The 23,882-nt window shown below is 39.4% G+C and overlaps 1 protein-coding gene across 1 annotated transcript; it reads left to right on the forward strand.

Moving 5' to 3' along the window:
* The first annotated feature begins 524 nt into the window (after positions 1–524).
* Positions 525–16,890, forward strand: LOC130974502 (uncharacterized). The gene is made up of 3 exons (XM_057899377.1): positions 525–1,187; positions 12,448–15,420; positions 15,655–16,890. Exons 1-3 carry the CDS (start codon positions 525–527, stop codon positions 16,888–16,890), a joined length of 4,872 nt encoding a protein of 1,623 aa, XP_057755360.1.
* The last annotated feature ends 6,992 nt before the right edge of the window (positions 16,891–23,882 follow it).

Genomic DNA, 23,882 nt, shown 5'->3' on the forward strand with positions numbered 1-23,882 from the left:
AAATATATTAGGTTTAATTATTGATATGGTCATCATTAACGCATACTGTATATCTCGATTTCCTAACCGTTATCGGCAAACGCCATAACTCGTCATCATCCGTTATTACTCGGAATTGATGAGTTATAATTCGGTAACGTTTAACATTTTCATAACCGACATCTCAAAACGGCACAATATGAAACCGATGATCTATGGCCAAACGGAAAACTCTCCATAAAAAGGATGAAAGGGCATCTGGTGAAGGTACGTGTTTTTTGAATCTCGAACATTGATTTCCGAATACTAACTTAAGCATCGGAGTGCCTTTGCAGGTACACTCCCCCTCCTTTTTCATCGCCCACATTCTCAATAACCATAAGAAGCTCGGATTCAGAAGGACGGACGCTCGATTTTCCAGTCTATAGCTCGACTGATCCCGAGGTGTAGAAGCCGACCTTATTCCAGGCAAGATCAATTGGCGCCCACCGTGGGGCCGAAGAATCATATTTTTTCTTTTGGTCCCTTCACTTCCATCTACACCTATGGCGGACGTACCACCTCCTTCAATGTCCGAACTCATGCGGATGGTAGCCGAGCTGCAACAGGCTAACCAACGAATGGCTGACGAGAATCAAATAATGGCTGCTCAAATTGCCGAACTAAATCATGGTCGGATTGACCACGACGACGCTCACCATGCGGAAGACGAAGAGCATCAGTCCCAACCGACTCATGTTTCGGAAACCGCTCGAAATGAAGGACAACAGCCAGAGGATGAGAAAGAAGAGTCCGAGGACGCTGTAGGCCCCTTCACAGAAGAAGTAATGAACTTCGAACTGCCGAAGAGGTTCACTCTGCCGCTGACCCTCACGCCTTATGATGGACTCGGAGACCCGAGGAAGTTCATAAAGAAATTCCGATCAATAATGATCGTCAACGGTGCATCAGATACAGTTTTATGTCGATGTTTTCCGAATTATTTAGACGGTCCTGCACTTGATTGGTTGTGTGCTTTGCCTGCAGGTTCCATTTCACGCTTCCACCAATTGGCGAAGTTATTTGAAGAACATTTTGCCGGATCTGCGATATACCTGCACGACTCCGATTACCTGAACACTATCAAGCAAGGGCCAAATGAAAGCTTAAAAGACTATATGACCCGCTTCACTAAGGTCGCCATTAGCATACCAGATCTCCACCCCGAGGTCCATCTGCACGTGATGAGCGGATAATTTGTACGCTTTTTGGCATTGTTTTTAGTATGTTTTTAGTATATTCTAGTTAGTTTTTAGTATATTTTTATTAGTTTTTAGCTAAAATTCACTTTTCTGAACTTTACTATGAGTTTGTGTATTTTTCTGTGATTTCAGGTATTTTCTGGCTGAAATTGAGGGTCTTGAGCAAAAATCTGATTCAGAGACTGAAAAGGACTGCAGATGCTGTTGGATTCTGACCTCCCTGCACTCGAAGTGGATTTTTTGGAGCTACAGAAGCCCAATTGGCGCACTCTCAACGGCATTGGAAAGTAGACATCCTGGGCTTTCCAGCAATGTATAATAGTTCATACTTTGTCCGAGATTTGATGGCCCAAACCGGCGTGGCAATTCAGCCTCAGAATTTCCAGCGTTTAACGCTGGAACTGGCATAAAACTTGGAGTTAAACGCCCAAACTGGCATGAAAGCTGGCGTTTAACTCCAAAAAAGGTCTCTACACATGAAAGCTTCAATGCTCAGCCCAAGCACACACCAAGTGGGCCCGGAAGTGGATTTTTCTGTCATTTACTCATTTCTGTAAACCTTAGGTTACTAGTTTACTATTAATAGGATCTTTTGACATTGTACCTGTACCTCATGACACTTTACACGTTTCTTTGTGTACTTTCCACGGTATGAGTCTCTAAACCCCATGGTTGGGGGTGAGGAGCTCTACTGTGTCTTGATGGATTAATGCAATTACTACTGTTTCTCATTCAATCATGCTTGCTTCCATTCTAAGATATTACTTGTTCTTAAACCGGATGAATGTGATGACCCGTGACACTCATCATCATTCTCAACTATGAACGTGTGCCTGACAACCACCTCCGTTCTACCATAGATTGAGTAGATATCTCTTGGATTCTTTAACCGGAATCTTCGTGGTATAAGCTAGAACTGATGGCGGCATTCAAGAGAATCTGGAAGGTCTAAACCTTGTCTGTGGTATTCTGAGTAGGATTCAATGATTGAATGACTGTGACGTGCTTCAAACTCCTAGCAGGCGGGGCGTTAGTGACAGACGCAAAAGAATCACTGGATTCTATTCCGGCCTGACCGAGAACCGACAGATGATTAGCCATGCTGTGACAGAGCATAGGAACGTTTTCACTGAGAGGATGGGAGGTAGCCACTGACAACGGTGAAACCCTACATACAGCTTGCCATGGAAGGAGCCTTGCGTGTTTGATGAAGAAGACAGTAGGAAAGCAGAGATTCAGAAGATGGAGCATCTCCAAAACCTCAACCTATTCTCCATTACTGCAAAACAAGTACTTATTTCATGTTCTTTTGCTTTTTACAATCAATCCTGATAATTTCTGATATCCTGACTAAGATTTACAAGATAACCATAGCTTGCTTCAAGCCGACAATCTCCGTGGGATCGACCCTTGCTCACGCAAGGTATTACTTGGACGACCCAGTGCACTTGCTGGTTAGTTGTGCGGGATTGCAAAAGTGTGATTGCAATTTCGTGCACCAAGTTTTTGGCGCCGTTGCCGGGGATTGTTCGAGTTTGGACAACTGACGGCTTATCTTGTTGCTTAGATTAGGACTGTTTTGTCTTTAATTGGTTTAGAGTCTTTTAGTTGAGTCTAGTTTCATATTCTAAGTTTGGTGTCAATTGCATGCTTTTACTTTTCTTTTAATTTTCAATTTTGCATGTCCTTAGTCCCTTTTTGATCCGTAAAAATTCTAAGTTTGGTGTCCTCTTTGTGTTTTTCTCTTAAAATTTTTGAAAATTAGTGTTTGATTTTCTAAAAATTTTAAGTTTGGTGTCTTTTTGTGTTTTTCTCTTTCCTCTTTTCAAAAATCAAATCTTTTTCATAAAAATTTTTCAATCATATCTTTTTAATTGCTATTTTCAAAATCTTTTTAATTACTTAATTGATTCAGTTCTCAATTTGCTTTGATCTTATTTTCTTTTTGATTTTCGAATTTTTATTTTAATTTTCTTTTGTTTTATTTTATTTTTTCGTTTAACTCAAAAAAAAAAACAAAATTTATCTGTTTGCAATCATTATCATTTCCCTTTTGTCCATTATGGACCTAAGTGGGATTGATCAGTCCAAAAGGACTCTGGGGTCATATGCTAACCCCATTACAGCTGCATATGGGAGTAGCATCTGTGCACCTCCCATCAAAGCAAGCAGCTTTGAGCTAAATCCTCAACTCATTATCATAGTGCAGCAAAATTGCCAGTATTCCGGTCTTCCACAGGAAGAACCTACTGAGTTTCTGGCACAGTTCTTACAAATTGCTGACACAGTACATGATAAAGAGGTGGATCAGAATGTCTACAGACTATTACTGTTTCTATTTGCTGTAAAAGATCAAGCTAAAAGGTGGTTGAATACCAACCTACAGCAAGCATAAAGACATGGAAACAGTTGTCAGACAAATTCCTGAATCATTTTTACCCTCCAAAGAGGATGACACAGCTAAGGCTGGACATCCAAGGCTTTAAACAAGAGGATAATGAATCCCTTTACAATGCCTGGGAGAGGTATAGAGGTATGCTAAGGAAATGTCCCTCTGAAATGTTTTCAGAATGGGTACAGTTAGACATCTTCTACTATGGGCTTACAGAAAAAGCTCAGATGTCTTTAGACCACTCAGCTGGTGGATCTATACACATGAGGAAGACAATTGAAGAAGCTCAAGAGCTTATAGACACTGTTGCTAGAAACCAATATTTGTATTCTAGCAATGAGTTCTCTCCAGATGAGGAAGTCATGACAGTAGTCACTGATCCTAATCCTCAAGACAGATGATTGAGCTTAATCAACAATTGCTCCTGATGACAGAACAGTTAGCAGAATTTAAAGAGATGCTCTATGAAACTAAAGTTGCTAACAAGAACTAGAACTGCAATTGAATCAAGCAAAACAGCAAATATCTAAACAGATAACAGAGGAGTGTCAAGCAGTTCAACTGAGGAGTGGGAAGACACTGAATACCACTGCTCAAAAGAGCAAAAAGCCAAACAGGGACAATTGACAGGGGATAACCAAACCACTGTTCAAAATCCCTCTGAGGACAGTAAGAGCCCAGAGAGGAATGTTATTGGCGTTCAAACGCCAGAAAGGGAAGGAAAGTTGGCGTTAAACGCCCATTCCTTGCCCAGTTGGCGTTCAAACGCCAGAAAAGAGAGAGAAGTTGGCGTTTAACGCCCAATCTTCACCCATTCCTGGCGTTCAAACGCCAAGGGAAGATCACACCTGAGAGTGCTGACAGTAATCCCTCTAAAAAGGCTTCTTCAACCACTTCTGTAAGGAATAAAACCTGCAGCATCTAAGGTTGAAGAATATCAAGCCAAGATGCCTTATCCTCAGAAACTCCGCAAAGCGGAACAGGATAAGCAATTGCCCTTTGCAGACTATCTAAGGACTCTTGAAATAAAGATTCCGTTTGCAGAGGCACTTGAGCAAATACCTTCTTATGCTAAGTTCATGAAGGAAATCTTAAGTCATAAGAAGGATTGGAGAGAAACTGAAAAAGTGTTTCTCATGAAGAATGCAGTGCAGTCATTCTGAAAAGCTTACCAGAAAAGCTTCAAGATCCTGGAAGCTTTCTGATACCATGCACATTAGAAGGCGCTTGCACCAAGACAGCCTATGTGATCTTGGAGCAAGCATCAATCTAATACCTGCATCCACTATCAGAAAGCTTGGGTTGACTGGAGAAGTCAAACCAACCAGGATATGCCTCCAACTTGCTGATGGCTCCATTAAACATTCATCAGGCATAATAGAGGATATGATTGTCAAGGTTGGGCCATTTGCCTTCCAACTGACTTGTGGTGCTGGAAATGGAGGAGCACAAGAGTGCAACTCTCATTCTAGGAAGACCATTCCTAGCAACTGGACGGACTCTCATTGATGTACAAAAAGGGGAAGTGACCCTAAGAGTCAATGAAGATGAGTTCAAGTTGAATGCTGTGAAAGCTATGCAGCATCCAGACACACCAAATGACTGCATGGGCGCAGACATTATTGACTCTTTGGTAGAAGAGATCAATATGACTGAAAGCCTAGAATCAGAGCTTGAAGACATCTTCAAGGATGCTCAACCTGATCAAGAAGAACCACAGGAAACAAAGGAATTTTCGAAAATTCCTCAGGAGGAGGATAAGCCTCCCAAACCTGAACTCAAACCACTACCACCTTCCCTGAAATATGCATTTCTGGGAGGGGGTGAAACTTTTCCAGTGATTATAAGCTCTGCTTTAAATCCACAGGAAGAGGAAGCACTGATTCAAGTGCTAAGAACACACAAGACAGCTCTTGGGTGGTCCATAAGTGATCTTAAGGGTATTAGCCCAGCTAGATGCATGCACAAGATCCTGTTGGAGGATAATGCCAAACCAGTGGTCCAACCACAAAGGAGGCTAAATCCAGCCATGAAGGAAGTGGTGCAGAAAGAGGTCACTAAATTACTAGAGGCTGGAATTATCTATCCTATTTCTAATAGCCCCTGGGTGAGCCCTGTCCAAGTTGTCCCCAAAAAGGGAGGCATGACAGTGGTTCATAATGAAAAAAATGAACTGGTTCCTACAAGAACAGTTACAGGGTGGCGTATGTGTATTGACTACAGAAGGCTCAATACAGCCACCAGAAAGGATCATTTTCCTTTACCATTCATAGACCAAATGCTAGAAAGACTAGCTGGGCATGACTATTACTGCTTTTTGGATGGCTATTCAGGCTACAACAAATGTAGATCCTCAGGACCAAGAGAAAACAGCATTCACTTGCCCTTCTGGCGTGTTTGCCTATAGGAGGATGCCTTTTGGTCTGTGCAATGCACCTGCAACCTTTCAGAGGTGCATGCTCTCTATCTTCTCAGATATGGTAGAGAAATTTCTGGAAGTCTTCATGGACGACTTTTCAGTATATGGAGACTCATTCAGCTCTTGTCTTAATCACCTACACTTGTCCTGAAAAGGTGCCAGAGACTAACCTGGTTTTTAAACTGGGAGAAATGTCACTTTATGGTGACTGAGGGAATCGTCCTTGGGCACAAAATTTCAAGCAAGGGAATAGAGGTGGATAAGGCAAAGGTAGAGGTAATTGAAAATACACCACCTGCCAATGTTAAGGCAATCAGAAGCTTTCTGGGGCATGCGGATCTACGAAGGTTTATAAAGGATTTTTCAAAAATTGCAAAAACCTTTAAGTAACCTGCTAGCTGCTGACACACCATTTGTGTTTGACACACAGTGTCTGCAGGCATTTGAGACCCTGAAAGCTAAGCTGGTCACAGCACCAGTCATCTCTGCACCAGATTGGACATTGCCATTTGAATTAATGTGTGATGCCAGTGACCATGCCATTGGTGCAGTGTTGGGACAGAGGCATAACAAGCTTCTGCACGTCATTTATTATGCCAGCCATGTTCTAAATGACGCACAGAAGAACTACACAACCACAGAAAAAGAATTACTTGCAGTGGTCTGCCATTGACAAGTTTAGATCCTATCAGTGGGATCCAAAGTGGTGTGTACACTGACCATGCTGCTCTTAATACTTACTCACAAAGCAGGATTCAAACCCAGGCTAATAAGATGGGTGTTGCTTCTGCAAGAGTTTGATATAGAAATAAGAGACAGAAAAGGGACAGAGATTGCAAATTATAAAGCTGTGAGGTTCATACCCCAGGAGTACAGCAAAGTGCAAAGAAAGAAATTAATTTCAGATGCCAAGTACTACCTCTGGGATGAACCATATCTCTTTAAGAGATGTGCAGACGGAGTAATCCGCAGATGTGTACCCAGAGAAGAAGCACAAAAGATCCTATGGCATTGCCATGGATCACAGTATGGAGGGCATTTTGGAAGTGAGCGAACAGCCACTAAAGTCCTCCAATGTGGCTTCTACTGGCCTACTCTATAAAGATTCCCGAGAGTTTGTGCGTAACTGTGACAGTTGCCAAAGAGCTGGTAACTTGCCTCACGGATATGCCATGCCTCAACAAGGGATCTTAGAGATAGAATTGTTTGATGTATGGGGAATTGACTTCATGGGGGTCCATTCCCACCATCATACTCAAACACTTACATTCTGGTGGCAGTGGACTATCTAAGTGGGTAGAAGCAATTGCTACACCCACTAATGATACCAAGACCGTGCTAAAATTCCTCCAGAAACACATCTTCAGCAGGTTTGGTGTTCCCAGAGTACTAATCAGTGATGGGGGCACTCATTTCTGCAATAGACAGCTATACTCTGCTATGGTTGGATATGGAATCAGCCATAAAGTGGCAACTCCGTATCATCCACAGACAAATGGGCAAGCTGAAGTCTCTAAGAGAGCTAAAGAGAATCCTGGAACGGACTGTGATAGCCGAAGAAAGGATTAGGCAAAGAGCTTGGATGATGCTCTGTGGGCATACAGAACAGCATTCAAGACTCCTATAGGAACCTCTCCATACCAACTGGTGTATGGGAAGGCCTGTCATCTGCCCGTGGAACTGGAACATAAAGCCTACTGGGCAACCAGATTCCTAAACATGGATGCACAGCTGGTGAAAAGAGATTGCTCCAGCTAAATGAGTAGAGGAGTTCAGACTCAATGGCTTTGAAAATGCAAAAATTTATAAGGAAAAGGCAAAGAAATGGCATGACAAGAAGTTGTCAACCAGAGTCTTTGAGCCAGGACAAAAAGTCCTACTCTTCAACTCTAGGCTCAGACTGTTCCCAGGAAAACTCAAATCCCGGTGGAGGGGTCCGTATGTGATTACAGGAGTTTCACCTTATGGATATGTTGAGCTTCAGGATATTGATTCTGACAAAAAGTTCATTGTTAATGGACAGAGAATCAAGCATTATCTTGAAGGCAATTTTGAGCAGGAATGCTCAAAACTGAGACTTGAATGATTCTCAGTGAAGGTCCAGCTAAAGACAGTAAAGAAGCGCTTGCTGGGAGGCAACCCAGTCATTAGTAGGTTATATGATTTGTTTTTACAAAGGCAAGTATCAAAAATAAAGGAATTCACAGAGTTACAGAAGGATTCAGCTCAAAAAGCAGAGAAAATGAGCTTACTGGCGAAAAAATGCCAGTAAGGGGCATTTTGGGCGTTAAACGCCAGAATGGGTATCATTCTGGGCGTTTAACGCCAGGAATGGTGCCATTTTAGGCGTTAAACGCCAGAATGGGCACCATTATGGGCGTTTAACGCCAGGTGTGCAGCATCCTGGGCGTTTAGAAAAACGCCCAGTGATAAAGGAATTCTGGCGTTTAACGCCAGCCAGGGCACCTGGCTGGGCGTTAAACGCCCAAAAGGGGCAACAAATGGGCGTTAAACGCCAGAATGGGTGCCATTCTGGGCGTTTAACGCCAGAAAGGTGGGGGGACCACAATTTTGTTTCAAACCAAATTTTTCAAAATTTTTTTCTTACCCACTTTTCTACAAAATCACACTTCAACCATTCATCATTCACTTTCAAATCTTCAAAAATCAAAACCATTCTTCAAATCTATTTCAAATTAATTCCAAATATTGTTCAAAAACCCACCTTTCTCTCAAATTTTTTCCATATCTTTTCAAATCTCTTTTCAAACTTTTCTTTTTTTTCGAAATCTCCCCTTCCCACCTTATAAATACACGTTTGTCCTCCCTCATTCCACCACACCATTCGAATTTCCTCTCCCTCTCTCTCTCTTCCTTCCTTTCTTTTGCTTGAGGACAAGCAAACCTCTAAGTTTGGTGTGCTTTTCCGTGATCACTAAGCCAAGATTCATCAAGATCATGGCTCCTAAGGGAAAATAAACCAATTTAAGAGGAAAGAAAGAGAATAATCCAAAGAATCTTTGGAATCAAGAGAAGTTCTTAACCAAAGAACATGAAGACCCATTATCACAAGATAATGGTCTGAGGTCAGTGATCCCGGAAGTGAAATTTGATCTGAAAGAAGATGAATATCCGGGGATCCAAGAGCAAATTCGAAACAGAGGATGGGAAGTTCTAACCAATCCTGAGATAAAGGTTGGAAGGAACATGGTCCAGGAACTCTACTCAAATCTGTGGTTAACAGATAAGCAGAGAATGACTGGAACTGCTTACCATACCTACAGAACCATGGTCAGAGGGAAAGTTATGTACTTCCATCTGGACAAAATAAGAGAAATCTTCAAATTGCCTCAACTGCAAGATGATCCTGACTCCTTTAATAGGAGGATGGTGAGAGCAGATAAAGGGTTGGATCAAGTTCTAGAGGACATATGCCTCCCTGGAACTAAGTGGAAACCAATTCTAAGGGTGTCCCAAACCAACTCAAGAGGGAGACCTCAAACCAATTGCAAAGAGGTTGGCTAGACTTTATTGGGCGTTTCATACTGCCCACTAGCAACCGTTCTGAGGTCACTATCAAGAGAGCAGTGATGATTTATTGCATTATGCTTGGAAAAGAAGTGGAGGTTCATCATGTGATTGCTTGTGAGATCTACATAATTGCAAATAAGAATTCCACTGAAGCCAAATTGGCTTACCCATGCTTGATCTCCTTGCTCTGTAAAGAGGCTGGGGTGAAGATGGGAGTAGATGAATTCATACCCATTGAACACCCAATCACTAAGAAGTCAATGGAAGGACAAATGCAAGACAACTCTATCAAAAGGAGGGCGCAGGAGTTCCTCCCTGAATTTCCTGAAATTGGCTACTGGGCCAGCCTAGAAGCATCTATCACCAAGTTGCAAGAGACTATGGAGCAACTTAAGGAAGAACAGCAGAATCAGAACTGCATGCTCTGCAAATTGCTGAAGGAACAAGAGAAGCAGGGGCGTGAACTCCAAGAGATGAAACGCCAAAAGCTCTCCTCTCAAGTTGAGGGAGTATCCACTTCTCAAAATCAAGGTTGTTGAATCATAACTCTGTGAAAACCTCTATCATTAGGAGCCTATTTTTTCGTTTTTTTGTTTTGTTTTGTTTTCTATTTTTATTTAGTCTCATCTTATATCTATTTTTGAGTCTTGTTCTTAATTCATAATTAATAAAATTTAAAATTCATGTCTTAAAGCTATAAATGTCCTATGAATCCATCACCTCTCTTAAATGAAAAATGCTTTAATCACAAAAGAACAAGAAGTACAGGATTTCAAAATTTATCCTTGAAACTAGTTGAATTAGTTTGATGTGGTGACAATAATTTTTGTTTTCGATGAATGCTTGAACAGTGCATATGTCTTTTGAATTTGTTGTTTTAAGAATGTTAAAATTGTTGGCTCTTGAAAGAATGATGGAAAAGGAGAACTGTTATTGAGGATCTGAAAAATCATTAAAGTGATTCTTGAAGCAAAAAAAAAAAAATTTAAAGTTGTGAACCAAAGCAAAAAGAGTGTGCTTAAGAACCCTGGGCACCTCTAATTGGGGACTCTAGCAAAGCTGGGCCACAATCTGAAAAGGTTCACCCAATTATGTGTCTGTGGCATGTATGTATCCGGTGGTAATACTGGAAGACAGAGTGCTTTGGGCCACAGCCAAGACTCATACACTAGCTATGTTCAGAATCATTATACTTAACTAGAGTGAGATGCCAAAACTGTTCGGAGGCAAAAAGCTACTAGTCCCGCTCATCTAATTGGAGCTATGTTTCCTTGATATTTTGGAGTCTATAGTATTCTCTTCTTTTTATCCTATTTTGATTTTCAGTTGCTTGGGGACAAGCAACAATTTAAGTTTGGTGTTGTGATGAGCGGATAATTTGTACGCTTTTTGGCATTGTTTTTAGTATGTTTTTAGTATTTCTAGTTAGGTTTTTAGTATATTTTTATTAGTTTTTAGCTAAAATTCACTTTTCTGGACTTTACTATGAGTTTGTGTGTTTTTCTGTGATTTCAGGTATTTTCTGGCTGAAATTGAGGGTCCTGAGCAAAAATCTGATTCAGAGACTGAAAAGGACTGCAGATGCTGTTGGATTCTGACCTCCCTGCACTCGAAGTGGATTTTTTGGAGCTACAGAAGCCCAATTGGCGCACTCTCAACGGCATTGGAAAGTAGACATCCTGGGCTTTCCAGCAATGTATAATAGTCCATACTTTGCCCGAGATTTGATGGCCCAAACCGGCGTGGCAATTCAGCCTCAGAATTTCCAGCGTTTAACGCTGGAACTGGCATAAAACTTGGAGTTAAACGCCCAAACTGGCATGAAAGCTGGCGTTTAACTCCAGAAAAGGTCTCTACACATGAAAGCTTCAATGCTCAGCCCAAGCACACACCAAGTGGGCCCGGAAGTAGATTTTTCTGTCATTTACTCATTTCTGTAAACCTTAGGTTACTAGTTTACTATTAATAGGATCTTTTGACATTGTACCTGTACCTCATGACACTTTACACGTTTCTTTGTGTACTTTCCACGGTATGAGTCTCTAAACCCCATGGTTGGGGGTGAGGAGCTCTGCTGTGTCTTGATGGATTAATGCAATTACTACTGTTTCTCATTCAATCATGCTTGCTTCCATTCTAAGATATTACTTGTTCTTAAACCGGATGAATGTGATGACCCGTGACACTCATCATCATTCTCAACTATGAACGTGTGCCTGACAACCACCTCCGTTCTACCATAGATTGAGTAGATATCTCTTGGATTCTTTAACCGGAATCTTCGTGGTATAAGCTAGAACTGATGGCGGCATTCAAGAGAATCCGGAAGGTCTAAACCTTGTCTGTGGTATTCTGAGTAGGATTCAATGATTGAATGACTGTGACGTGCTTCAAACTCCTAGCAGGCGGGGCGTTAGTGACAGACGCAAAAGAATCACTGGATTCTATTCCGGCCTGACCGAGAACCGACAGATGATTAGCCATGCTGTGACAGAGCATAGGAACGTTTTCACTGAGAGGATGGGAGGTAGCCACTGACAACGGTGAAACCCTACATACAGCTTGCCATGGAAGGAGCCTTGCGTGTTTGATGAAGAAGACAGTAGGAAAGCAGAGATTCAGAAGATGGAGCATCTCCAAAACCTCAACCTATTCTCCATTACTGCAAAACAAGTACTTATTTCATGTTCTTTTACTTTTTACAATCAATCCTGATAATTTCTGATATCCTGACTAAGATTTACAAGATAACCATAGCTTGCTTCAAGCCGACAATCTCCGTGGGATCGACCCTTGCTCACGCAAGGTATTACTTGGACGACCCAGTGCACTTGCTGGTTAGTTGTGCGGGATTGCAAAAGTGTGATTGCAATTTCGTGCACTAGCACGCGATCAAAAGCGGCCTCCGTCCCGGGAAGTTCCAGGAGACAATCGCCGTAGCAAAACCAAAGACTCTAGCAGAATTTAGAGAGAAAGCAAAAGGACAAATTGACATCGAGGAGCTCAGACAAGCTCGGAAGTCTGACAAGTCACACTTCCGCGAAGAAGATAAGAGCACATCCATTAAGAAAAGTTTTAAACTAACACCTCGATTTGATTCTTATACGCAGTTTAATACCAAGAGGGAAGACATAATCAAGGAAATCTTGAACTCCAAATTAATCAAGCCACCAAGGAAAGCAGGCACATATCAAGATACAAAGAACGTTGACAAATCAAAATACTGCACTTTCCACCAAAAGCACGGCCACAATACCGACGATTGTGTGGTCGCCAAAGATCTTTTGGAACGACTAGCAAGACAGGGACACCTCGACAAATGCATTGGTGGTCACATCCAGAAGCGCGGCCATAGTTCCACAACAAATGATGTCTCCGAACAACACCGAGGAAAAGAGAAGGCATCCTCAAGCCAATATGAAAGACCGCGAGGTATAATCAATTGTATTTCAGGAGGATACGCAAGTGGAGGATACTCAAACTCGGCAAGGAAAAGATCGTTCAGAGCAATATGCTCGGTAGACAGACCGCAACAGGATGTAACAAATGCACAGCCTGAAATCACTTTTACACATGCCGACTTCAACTCCAACATACAAAATTTGGACGACCCCGTGGTAATCACCCTACAGTTAGGAGATCTGCTGGTAAAAAAAGTTCTCCTGGATCCTGGAAGCAGTGCCGATGTCCTGTTCTACTCCACATTTCAAAAGATGAAGCTCAGCGACAACATGCTACAATCCACAGGAGGCGATTTGGTCGGCTTCTCAGGAGAACGGGTTCCAATACTCGGGTCAGTGTGGTTACAAACCACACTGGGTGAGCAACCTCTTTCCAAAACTAATGATATTCAATATTTAGTAGTTGATTGTTTCAGCCCATATAACATTATCCTCGGCCGACCTTTTTTGAATAAGTTCGGCGCTATTGTATCTACAGTTCATCTCTGTGTGAAGTTTCCATTGCAGGACCACCAGGTTATCACAATCCACGGCGACCATAAAGAAGCGCGACATTGTTACAATGTCAGCATGAAGTTCCAAAATCGCTCGACGCAACAAGTCAACAACGTCGACCTAAACCAAAAGGAGAACACACTAGCCGAACTGGACCCAAGAGCTGATTTCCTCGACCGCCCAAAGCCCTCCGATGACTTACAGAAAGTGTATTTCAACAATGACCCCAATAAATTCACATATGTCGGTAACTCACTCAATGCATCTGACTTGCAGGCTATAACTACCTTCTTGCAAGAAAACAAAGACCTCTTTGCATGGACACCATCAGACATGCCCGGAATAGATCCACAAATCATCAGCCACAGGCTGGCAACAAATTCGTCGATCCGACCAGTACAGCAAAAGAAACGTCAACTCGGCGAAGAAAAGAAGAAAGCATCACTGGAAGAAACACAAAAACTCATAAACGCCGAATTTATCAAAGAGATCAGATTCACCACCTGGTTAGCAAACGTCGTAATGGTAAGAAAACAGAACCGTAAGTGGCGCATGTGCGTCGACTTCACTGATTTAAACAAAGCATGCCCAAAAGATTCTTACCCTCTGCCCTCCATAGATTCTTTAGTGGACAATGCGTCAGGCTACGCCACTTTAAGTTTTATGGATGCATATTCCGGGTATAATCAGATAATGATGCACTCTTCTGACCAAAATAAAACAGCTTTTATCACTTATTTGGGTAATTATTGTTATAAAGTTATGCCGTTTGGCTTAAAGAACGCAGGTGCAACTTATCAACGCCTTATGGATAGGATGTTCGCCAAACAAATCGGCAGGAACATCGAAGTCTATGTCGATGATATGGTCACCAAAACAAAAGTCGGAGAAAACCACATCAACGACCTCACAGAAATATTCGGACAGATCCGACAATACAACATGCGCCTCAACCCCGAGAAATGTGCATTCGCAGTTCAAGGGGGTAAGTTTTTGGGTTTTTTGCTAACCCGCAGGGGAATAGAGGCAAATCCAAATAAATGCCGAGCAGTGCTGGACATGGCCAGCCCTAAAACAGTAAAAGAAGTTCAGCGCCTTACAGGACGACTCGCTGCACTTTCCAGATTTGTTCCTTGCCTTGCCTCAACTTCCATTCCTTTTTTCCAAACAATTAAAAAGAAAAATAAATTCGAATGGAACGACGATTGTGAGAAAGCATTTTCAAAACTAAAATCCACACTCTCACAACCGCCGATTCTACAAAAACCCCTACAGGGGGAAGATTTATTTTTATATCTATCAGTTACTGATTGGGCCATAAGCTCGGCCCTGGTTACAGAGCGAAACAATGTTCAGCATCCGGTATACTTTGTCAGTAAAACCCTCCAACATGCCGAACTCAACTACCCAAGGATTGAGAAGCTCGCACTCGCACTGATATTCTCGGCGCGGCGCCTCCGACCTTACTTCCAGAGTCACGTTATTCACGTCAGAACCAATCATCCATTAAGACAAGTATTACACAAGCCAGAACTTGCAGGACGGCTCATAAAATGGGCAGTCGAATTATCCAAATTCGACATCAGATATCAATCGCGAGGACCAATCAAGTCAGAATTCCTGGCAGATTTTATCGCCGAGCTTACAAACCCATCCGAGGATGACCATGCAAAACAGTGGATCCTGTATGTCGACGGATCTTCACATAACGGCGGCTGTGGCGCAGGAATTCGTCTGGAAGCCGACGACGGCCTCATATTGGAACACTCAATACACTTCGGTTTCAAAGCAAGCAACAACCAATCCGAGTATGAGGCACTACTCGCCGGAATCCGACTTTGTTTAGAACTTCAAATCTCGAAAATCAAGGTATACTGTGATTCATTGTTAGTCGTACAGCAGGTAAACGACCTTTTTCTGGTAAAAGATCCCCTACTTTCCAAATACTTGTTATTAGTAAAAAAGTTAACAAAAAAATTTTCAAAGTTTGAAATAGAACATATACCACGCGAACAAAATCAAAGAGCGGACATCTTATCTAAGCTCGGAAGTACACAATCCGAGCTATCCACACTACAACAGTTCACAATAACTTCACCTACTGTGACTCTGACAAACGTGTTGAGTGTCTCACAGATAACAGATTGGAGGAACGACTTTATACAATATTTACAAACAGGTAATATACCAGAAAGGATCGAGAACGATAAAAGGTTCCGACGCCAAGCATCTTTCTTCACATTACTCAACGGAACACTATATCGACGAGGTTATACTCGGCCTCTACTCAAATGTCTCAGCAAGTCGGAAGCCGACATAGCTCTAGCAGAAGCACATGAAGGAATCTGTGGCACCCATACGGGAGCTCGGAGTTTAACATCCAAGATCCTCAGAGCTGGATTCTTTTGGCCGACTATAAAACAGGACAGCCAACAAAAAATAAGGTCATGCAACACTTGTCAACGGCATGCGCCACTGATACACACACCGGCCGAAGAATTACATCAGTCCGATATCAGCTGGCCATTTAACCGATGGGGTATAGATATACTCGGGCCATTCCCTACGGCACCGGGCCAGGTAAAATTTCTTATTGTAGGCATTGATTATTTCTCCAAATGGGTAGAAGCCCAACCTTTAGCAAAAATAACATCACAACAAATGATTTCATTCGTTTGGAAAAATATTATTTGTCGTTTCGGCATACCCCAACATATCACAACTGACAACGGACGCCAGTTCGCCAATCAGAAGTTTCAATCTTTTTTGCAGAATCTCAAAATAAAGCAGCATTTCGCATCTGTTGAACATCCTCAAACAAACGGACTAGCTGAGGCTGCAAACAAGGTCATCCTTCATGCACTAAAGAAGAAGCTAGATGACGCGAAAGGACTTTGGGCCGAACTAATACCTGAAGTCCTTTGGGGATACAACACCACGCCTCAAACATCAACAAAGGAAACCCCATTCAGACTGGTATATGGATCAGAGGCGATGATTCCCCTGGAAATCTCCCAACGCTCCATTAGAACTCACATCAGTAACCAAGACGAAGCTCGGAGAGCCGAGCTTGACATCATTGAAGAAGTAAGAGACATCACTATCTTAAGGCAACGCACAGCACAGCAAGCAATTGCCAGGCAGTACAACAAATCGGTTAAAACAAGAACATTCGTGAAAGGAGATTTAGTCCTCCGCAAAACCGAAGCTGCTCGGAAACCACCCTCACATGGAAAGCTCGCCGCCAACTGGGACGGTCCATACCGAGTATCAGAAGTTCTCGGAAACGGGGCATACACACTCGAATTAATCGACGGACAAGTATTACCCAATACTTGGAATGTTTCATCCCTAAAGAAGTTCTACAGTTAACTCAGGGACAGGCTGGTACTCTTTTTCCTACTACCAAGTTTTTTTTCCCAAAGGGTTTTACTTGGAGAGGTTTTAACGAGGCCAGCCTACCTGAAAGTTTGTATTCAAACAAAATCTTACTATCAGCATCATCTGTTTACAATCAAATTATGCAATTTCAATCTCCTGTCATTATCAATTCTCAAAATAACTCAATACTCGACTATATATGCAACCTGCCAGTACTCGGCAGTACATTGAAACCTGACTAAATTGACTCATCAAAGTCATTCCGGACAACAAAATGCTTTGCCCCAAAGGAAAAGCGCCAATTCCCAACAAAGATTCAGATAAACCAAAAGCAAAATTATCAATATCGTTTCAAGAGTTGTCATCACTAGACGAATGTTTAAAATACCCAACAAGATACAAAACATAACCAAAATACACAACAAAAAGCAAACTAAACATTTTCTGCTTGATCTTCAGCATCACCATCGTCTTCAACCATCTTGCCATCACGAACAACTTTCCCCGGATCCATGCCAGACAGGTCAGCCTCCGGTGCCAAAAATTTTGCTTGTAACAACGCTCTTTCAAACCCCTCAACAAAAGAATCCAGTATTTCATCAGACTTTTTCTTCTGCACATCCTTCAATTCAGCAGTTACCTCAATAAGCCGAGACTGCACGTTCGCCAAATCAATCTCTTTCTTCTTCAGGTCTTCCACGTCCCGAGCATAATTATCCTTCGTTTCCTTCAATAACTTCTCGGCCTCAGTAAGCCGTTGCTGAAGCTCAGCAGCAACACCTTTACTTTTCACTAACTCTTCATTCAGAACAGAAACCTCCGCTCTATCGGAAAACACTTTCTTACATTTCAACTCTTGGCTGTGACCAAGACTAGCAAGCCGAAGACCAACAACCTACACAAACGACTACAAAAGCTTGTCAACAAATTCAGAAAACAACGAATAAGTCAGAAAATTCAACCCATTACCTGCATATACTGACCAATCGCCATGTCTCCAACCTCTTTTGCAAGTGAAACATCGGCTGAGGACTGACAATACTCGTCTACTACAGCCATATAAGGATATTCTCTACCCCAGACAGAAAACCCCCCACTTTGTTCAGAAATCTCGTGAAGCCTCTTCTGATTACCCATGAAAGCTTGTATCTCCTCCACAGAAACACCAAACGACTTCTCCTCAGAGTCATCAGACACGTCCACAACATCAGACTTCCTCTTCTTGTTAGCAATAACTTTTCTCCGACCTTGCCGAGGCTGGGTAACCTCACCAGTCCCAACAACTTTCTCAGCATTAGAAGACGATACTTCCTTCTCCAAATTCTTATTCTTGAAACGGGTCCTCAAAGACGCAGCTGAAACCCCAGGATACTTACCACCTACAAAAATAAGTAAAGTGAGATATCTCAAAAGAAACAGCAATTACATTACAAACAACCCTATCACTCACCTAAGTACTTTACAATAGCATCCTTATCTTCTTCCCACTTCAGAAGCTCATACATTGAAATTAGGTCTCCCCGACCAATGTTCTCAACAAGAAACTCAATCAAACAGGCATTTCTCGGGGGAATAACCTCGGGTCCGAGTATATTCTGAGGCTCTGAACACCAATATAAAGGAAACTTCTCGGCCAAATTTTCATCCACAAAAAAGGGAAAATCCCTTTCTAACCCCCTAACCTTAAAATACATTTCCTTGAAATCTTTAAAGGAAGACTTATACAACCTGAAAATGCCAAACCCAGGGGTGCTATTGAAATTTATCCAACCCCCTTTCCACACCCCTTTGGCTTGGAATAATGAGAAGAAAAGCTCGACCGAGGGGACCTGCTCCAGAAATTCCATCAGAATTTCAAAGGAACGCAAGAACGCCCAACCATTTGGATGGAGCTGCGACGGAGCACAGTTCAATTGTTTAAGGATCTGACACTCGAAATCTGTGAAGGGTAACTTCACTCTCAGTTCCTCCAGGACACAGCTATGCATGTAGAAATATTCAAAACCACTACCACGGTGATAAACCCTATCATTAGAACTACATGGAAGTAACTCAACCCCGACTCCAGAACCAGGCCTCACCAGCCTAGTCGCATCCACCTCCCTCACGGCAACTTCATCACAAAACAACGATACCCGAGACCTTACATCATCCCCAACCCAATCATAAGACCAATCTACCTTATCTTTCTTCTCCTTCTCAAAACCCATCAAGAAAAACACAATAAAAGAAACAAGCAACAGCAAACACAAAGAAGAAGAAGGGAGAAAATCAAAAAACCACAGAGAAAACCATACCTCTCTTGCTCATTCTTCACAAAGAAGGAGAAAACCAAAATGCCCAATTTCCAATCGATAAATGTCATTAATCCAAAACGTTTCAAACTATCAACATTACATCAATCACACGAAAAGGCAAATGAAACATTGGAAACTACCAAAGCATTAATAAAGCACCCACTGATTCTCTCTCCTCAATAAAACATAAACACGTTGTCCAACGTGGAAGAGCCAAAGTCCCTTTTAATGAAGTATGTTGAACTGGGGGCCCACTCAGGGATCCATTCAACCAAGTTATAACTCATCACAAAAGCTCAACCTGCTTCATTAAAAAACCTTCCTCAGCTTAAGCTTGGGGGCTGTGATATGGTCATCATTAACGCATACTGTATACCTCGGTTTCCTAACCGTTATCGGCAAACGCCATAACTCGTCATCATCCGTTATTACTCGGAATTGATGAGTTATAACTCGGTAACGTTTAACATTTCCATAACCGACATCTCAAAACGGCACAATATGAAACCGATGATCTATGGCCAAACGGAAAACTCTCCATAAAAAGGATGAAAGGGCATCTGGTGAAGGTACGTGTTTTTTGAATCTCGAACATTGATTTTCGAATACTAACTTAAGCATCGGAGTGCCTTTGCAGGTACACTCCCCCTCCTTTTTCATCGCCCACATTCTCAATAACCATAAGAAGCTCGGATTCAGAAGGACGGACGCTCGATTTTTCAGTCTGTTGCTCGACTGATCCCGAGGTGTAGAAGCCGACCTTATTCCAGGCAAGATCAATTATTATTGATTAAAATTATTCATTATATTTAAATATTGATTATAAATTTTTTTTATTATTTTAATTCTCTTAATATCTATATATAATTTTATATATTGTATTATTACAGCACATACAAAAATAATATACAACATTTTTTTAGACCACTCTTAACATTCCTCGGTAAAAAAAATAAAAAATTGCAAAGGAAATAAAAAAACCTTACATTTTATAAGAAACTTAAACTTATGAAATAATTTGCCATATAAAATAGAACGTCTTCAAGGGAGACTATGACCCTTGTTAGGAGTAGAGGTCCTACTACCTAGATTCTGAGTTGAGGAGAAGATTTAGTAAACTCTATGATGCATAGATTGACGGTGGGGATTTGAATCCGAAGGGGCATATCATCGTTGATAATAAAACAATCATTTGAAAGAAGTGGGACCCATGAAGAGTTATAACTTATAATTATAACTCTCTGACTCTGTTAGTGTCTCAAGTGAATGCACCGTCTCAATTTTTTTCTGAAGTAAAATATGATTTGTTATCATTAAATAAAAAATATTAAAAAATTAAAATTATACTTTATTCTTTCAATAAAAAATAAATACATTACCGTGTCGGGAAGACTCCGACTCTCTCAGGATCTAATTCTAATCGGATCCCCATGAAATGTCCACAACTGCAAGCTCCTTCATGTGTTTTCTTTAATTCCAAATAAACAAACCTCAAATTAGCAATTAGAGTTCAGGGTATTATTATTAAGAAAAAATTATATAAACAAAAAAATTACAATACATTTTCTAATATAGTTGGACTTTTTATTCTAATTAATGATTTATCTAAAAATAAAATTTTAGTTATGCTTAAAATTTTATAATAAATCTCTACCACTCTATCAGTAATTTTATTAATTTATTATTATGTCTAATTAATTAACATTACACCAAAAAAATATTACAAGAAGTACAATGGATAAAGTTAATATTTCAAATTCTATGTTGAATAATTTTTTGTTTCAAGTGACTAAAAAGATGTGCAGACGAATTTATTAGAGAAAATACGTTAATTTATGAGCATGAGACTATATTAGATATGAAAGAGGGATCAGTGTTAGTTATTATTGGTTAGTGCTGGTTAGATTCCCGCCAAGTTGACATGGCAAGTGGAGGACAAAATAGTAAATATGCTTTCTCCTGGAAGTCGGTGATGCTTCTTCAACACTTTCGAAATGACGAAAGTGTCCTTTTGTACTGAACGATGCTGACTGCGGTTTTTCCCCGAGTTGCATAAATATGCGCGTGGAGAACAAATGCCATTCTCTTTTTATTATTCTCTTTTCTTTTTACCACAGTAGCCACTAATTACTAATCAGTGTCCTCCCCACTCAATTAACTTTGGATCATAAATCCATACATAATTAATTATTGTTGGCAGATTCAGTTTCTATCTTTGTAATATGCTGTTCAACGAATTTTAAGGGTTATGTTAGTTGTATATTAAAATTAATCAGCAAAATCAGTTATTAATATAAAATATATATTAGAATATAAATATATATTAAAAATAAATTAAACGACACATATATTTATACACAAATATATTAGTGATTGATTTTAGTGACTAATTTTAGTATATAAATAGTATTTTTTGAATTTCAATTTGGGATTTTTAATTGAATGATTTCATAATTCAGACAAACCAAGAAAAAAAGCTGGAACAACTTGATTTTAAGACAAGTATACGTTATCATTTTTATCTTTTATCGTCAAAGATTTAAGTAATTATTACAATTTTAATGAATAAACTACTTAAAAAGAAAGACACCAAAAAAAAAACTACTTAAAAAGATAGTCTTCTTGACTGATTTAATTTTTATATGTTTGGTTAATATTGAGATAGTTCATATATTTAATGACTATAGTTGTTTGTGCTTAATTTTTTATGATTAAAAATAATAATTTATTCTTTTAAAAATATGAAAATTTTAACATATTAGTAAAAAGAATCATATTTTTTTATATTAAATGCACTAATTAAAAAATTATTAAATTAACTAAATCAAACTACTTTTTTTTTCATATATTTTTTCACCTTCATTTGATATAATTACTAGTAAAAAATTACGTTAATTTGATTTATATTCTCTAACTTTTTAAAGTAGACACTTATTTTAAATTCATTTTAGAAAACACTTATTTGAAATTGGGTTTGGCCAGGACATTTGTTAAGGAAATAATGAAAGAAAAAATTTCATTGAAACTCATTTTTTTTTATATTTCAATATATATATATATATATATATAATCAATTATTAAATCAATCTCACATAAATATATGTTAAAATAAAAAATATATATTAAAAATAAATAAAATAATACATGACAATTGATTTAGTTACTAATTTTTATATGTACATAATATTTTTTTATTCAACATATTCAATACATTAAAATCTTCAAAAAAAATAAAATAAATCTTCAAAAGTTGATTTTCTTCTATATTTGACTATTAATATTCACTAATTACTTTGGAACGAAACTTAGCACTCCTAAACCTTGAACGGTTCCCCACCTTTCTTCAATTGAGAAAAAAAAAAGGTTACATTATTGTAAAATAAATAAATAAATATAAAATAAAAAAGTATAAATAGAAGAATTTAATATTAATGTTTGTTAATAGTATTATTTTATTATAATAAAATAATTTATATATTTACTAATATTATATATGTTGCATTTATACAGAGAAATAAATAAATAAAATTTATATTATTGTTGTGTGTCTGTTGTTTGAGCCTTTTTTTTCTCTATTTATACATGCAACAAGTTCAAATATTTAAATTTCATTGAATCTCAATTTGTATTGAGAAGTTAAATTCTTCAATGTTAAAAAGCTCATTCGCCCGCATTAATAGACATTTATTGTTATCATAACACTTTTTTTTGGATGTACCTTTATAATTATACCTCATTAAAATCTTACTAAAAAAAAATTCAATGAAAAAAAAAATTAGTGAAGGAAAAAGAGTACAATATCCTTTATGATGATGACTGTCTCGTTAAAAATCTTGTTAAGAAAAATTCAATAGGGACAAAAATCTAACCAAGGAAAAGAGTACAATCTCCCCCTCTTGTTGACATTATTTAATATCTTGAAATCGGCGCATCTCAATCTGATGTACCAATTTTTTAAAGGAGGATTGTGAAAGTGACTTTGTAAATAAATCTGCTAGATTATTACTTGAGCGGATTTGTTAGACATCAATTGTTATTTGATTTTGAAGATCATGAATAAAGAAGAATTTGGGAGAAATACGCCTTGTTCTATCACCTTTGATGTATCCACCTTTAAGTTGAGCAATGCATGTTGTATTATTTTCAAACAGAACAGTTGGAGCTATCTTATGATCAATCAGTCCACATGATAACAGAATATATTGGATTAAACTCTTGAGCCAAAAACACTTGCGACTAGCTTCATGTATCGCTAGTATTTCAACATGAGTAGATGATGTTACTGTAATCGTCTGTTTCGTGGACCTCCATGATATAACTGTACCACAATATGTGAATAAGTATCCTATTTGAGATTTTTCTTTTGTAGATCAAACAAGTATCCTGCATTTTCATAACCAACTAGTTGTGATTTGGATCCATATGGATAAAACAATCTCATATCAACCATTCCATGAAGATATCGAAAGATTTGTTTGATTTCATTCCAATGTCTTCTGGTTGGAGAAGAACTATACCTTGCTAATAAATTTACAGAGAATGATATATCGGATCGTGTATTATTAGCAAGATATATTAGTGCCCCAATGACATTGAAATATGATATTTCAAGACCAAGGATATCTTCATTTTCTTCTTAAGGATGGAATTGATCATTTTCCACAGCCAAAGCTCTTACGATCATTG

The sequence above is a fragment of the Arachis stenosperma genome, chromosome 4 (assembly GCF_014773155.1).
Source record: "Arachis stenosperma cultivar V10309 chromosome 4, arast.V10309.gnm1.PFL2, whole genome shotgun sequence".
In the NCBI taxonomy this organism is placed as follows: Eukaryota; Viridiplantae; Streptophyta; class Magnoliopsida; order Fabales; family Fabaceae; genus Arachis; species Arachis stenosperma.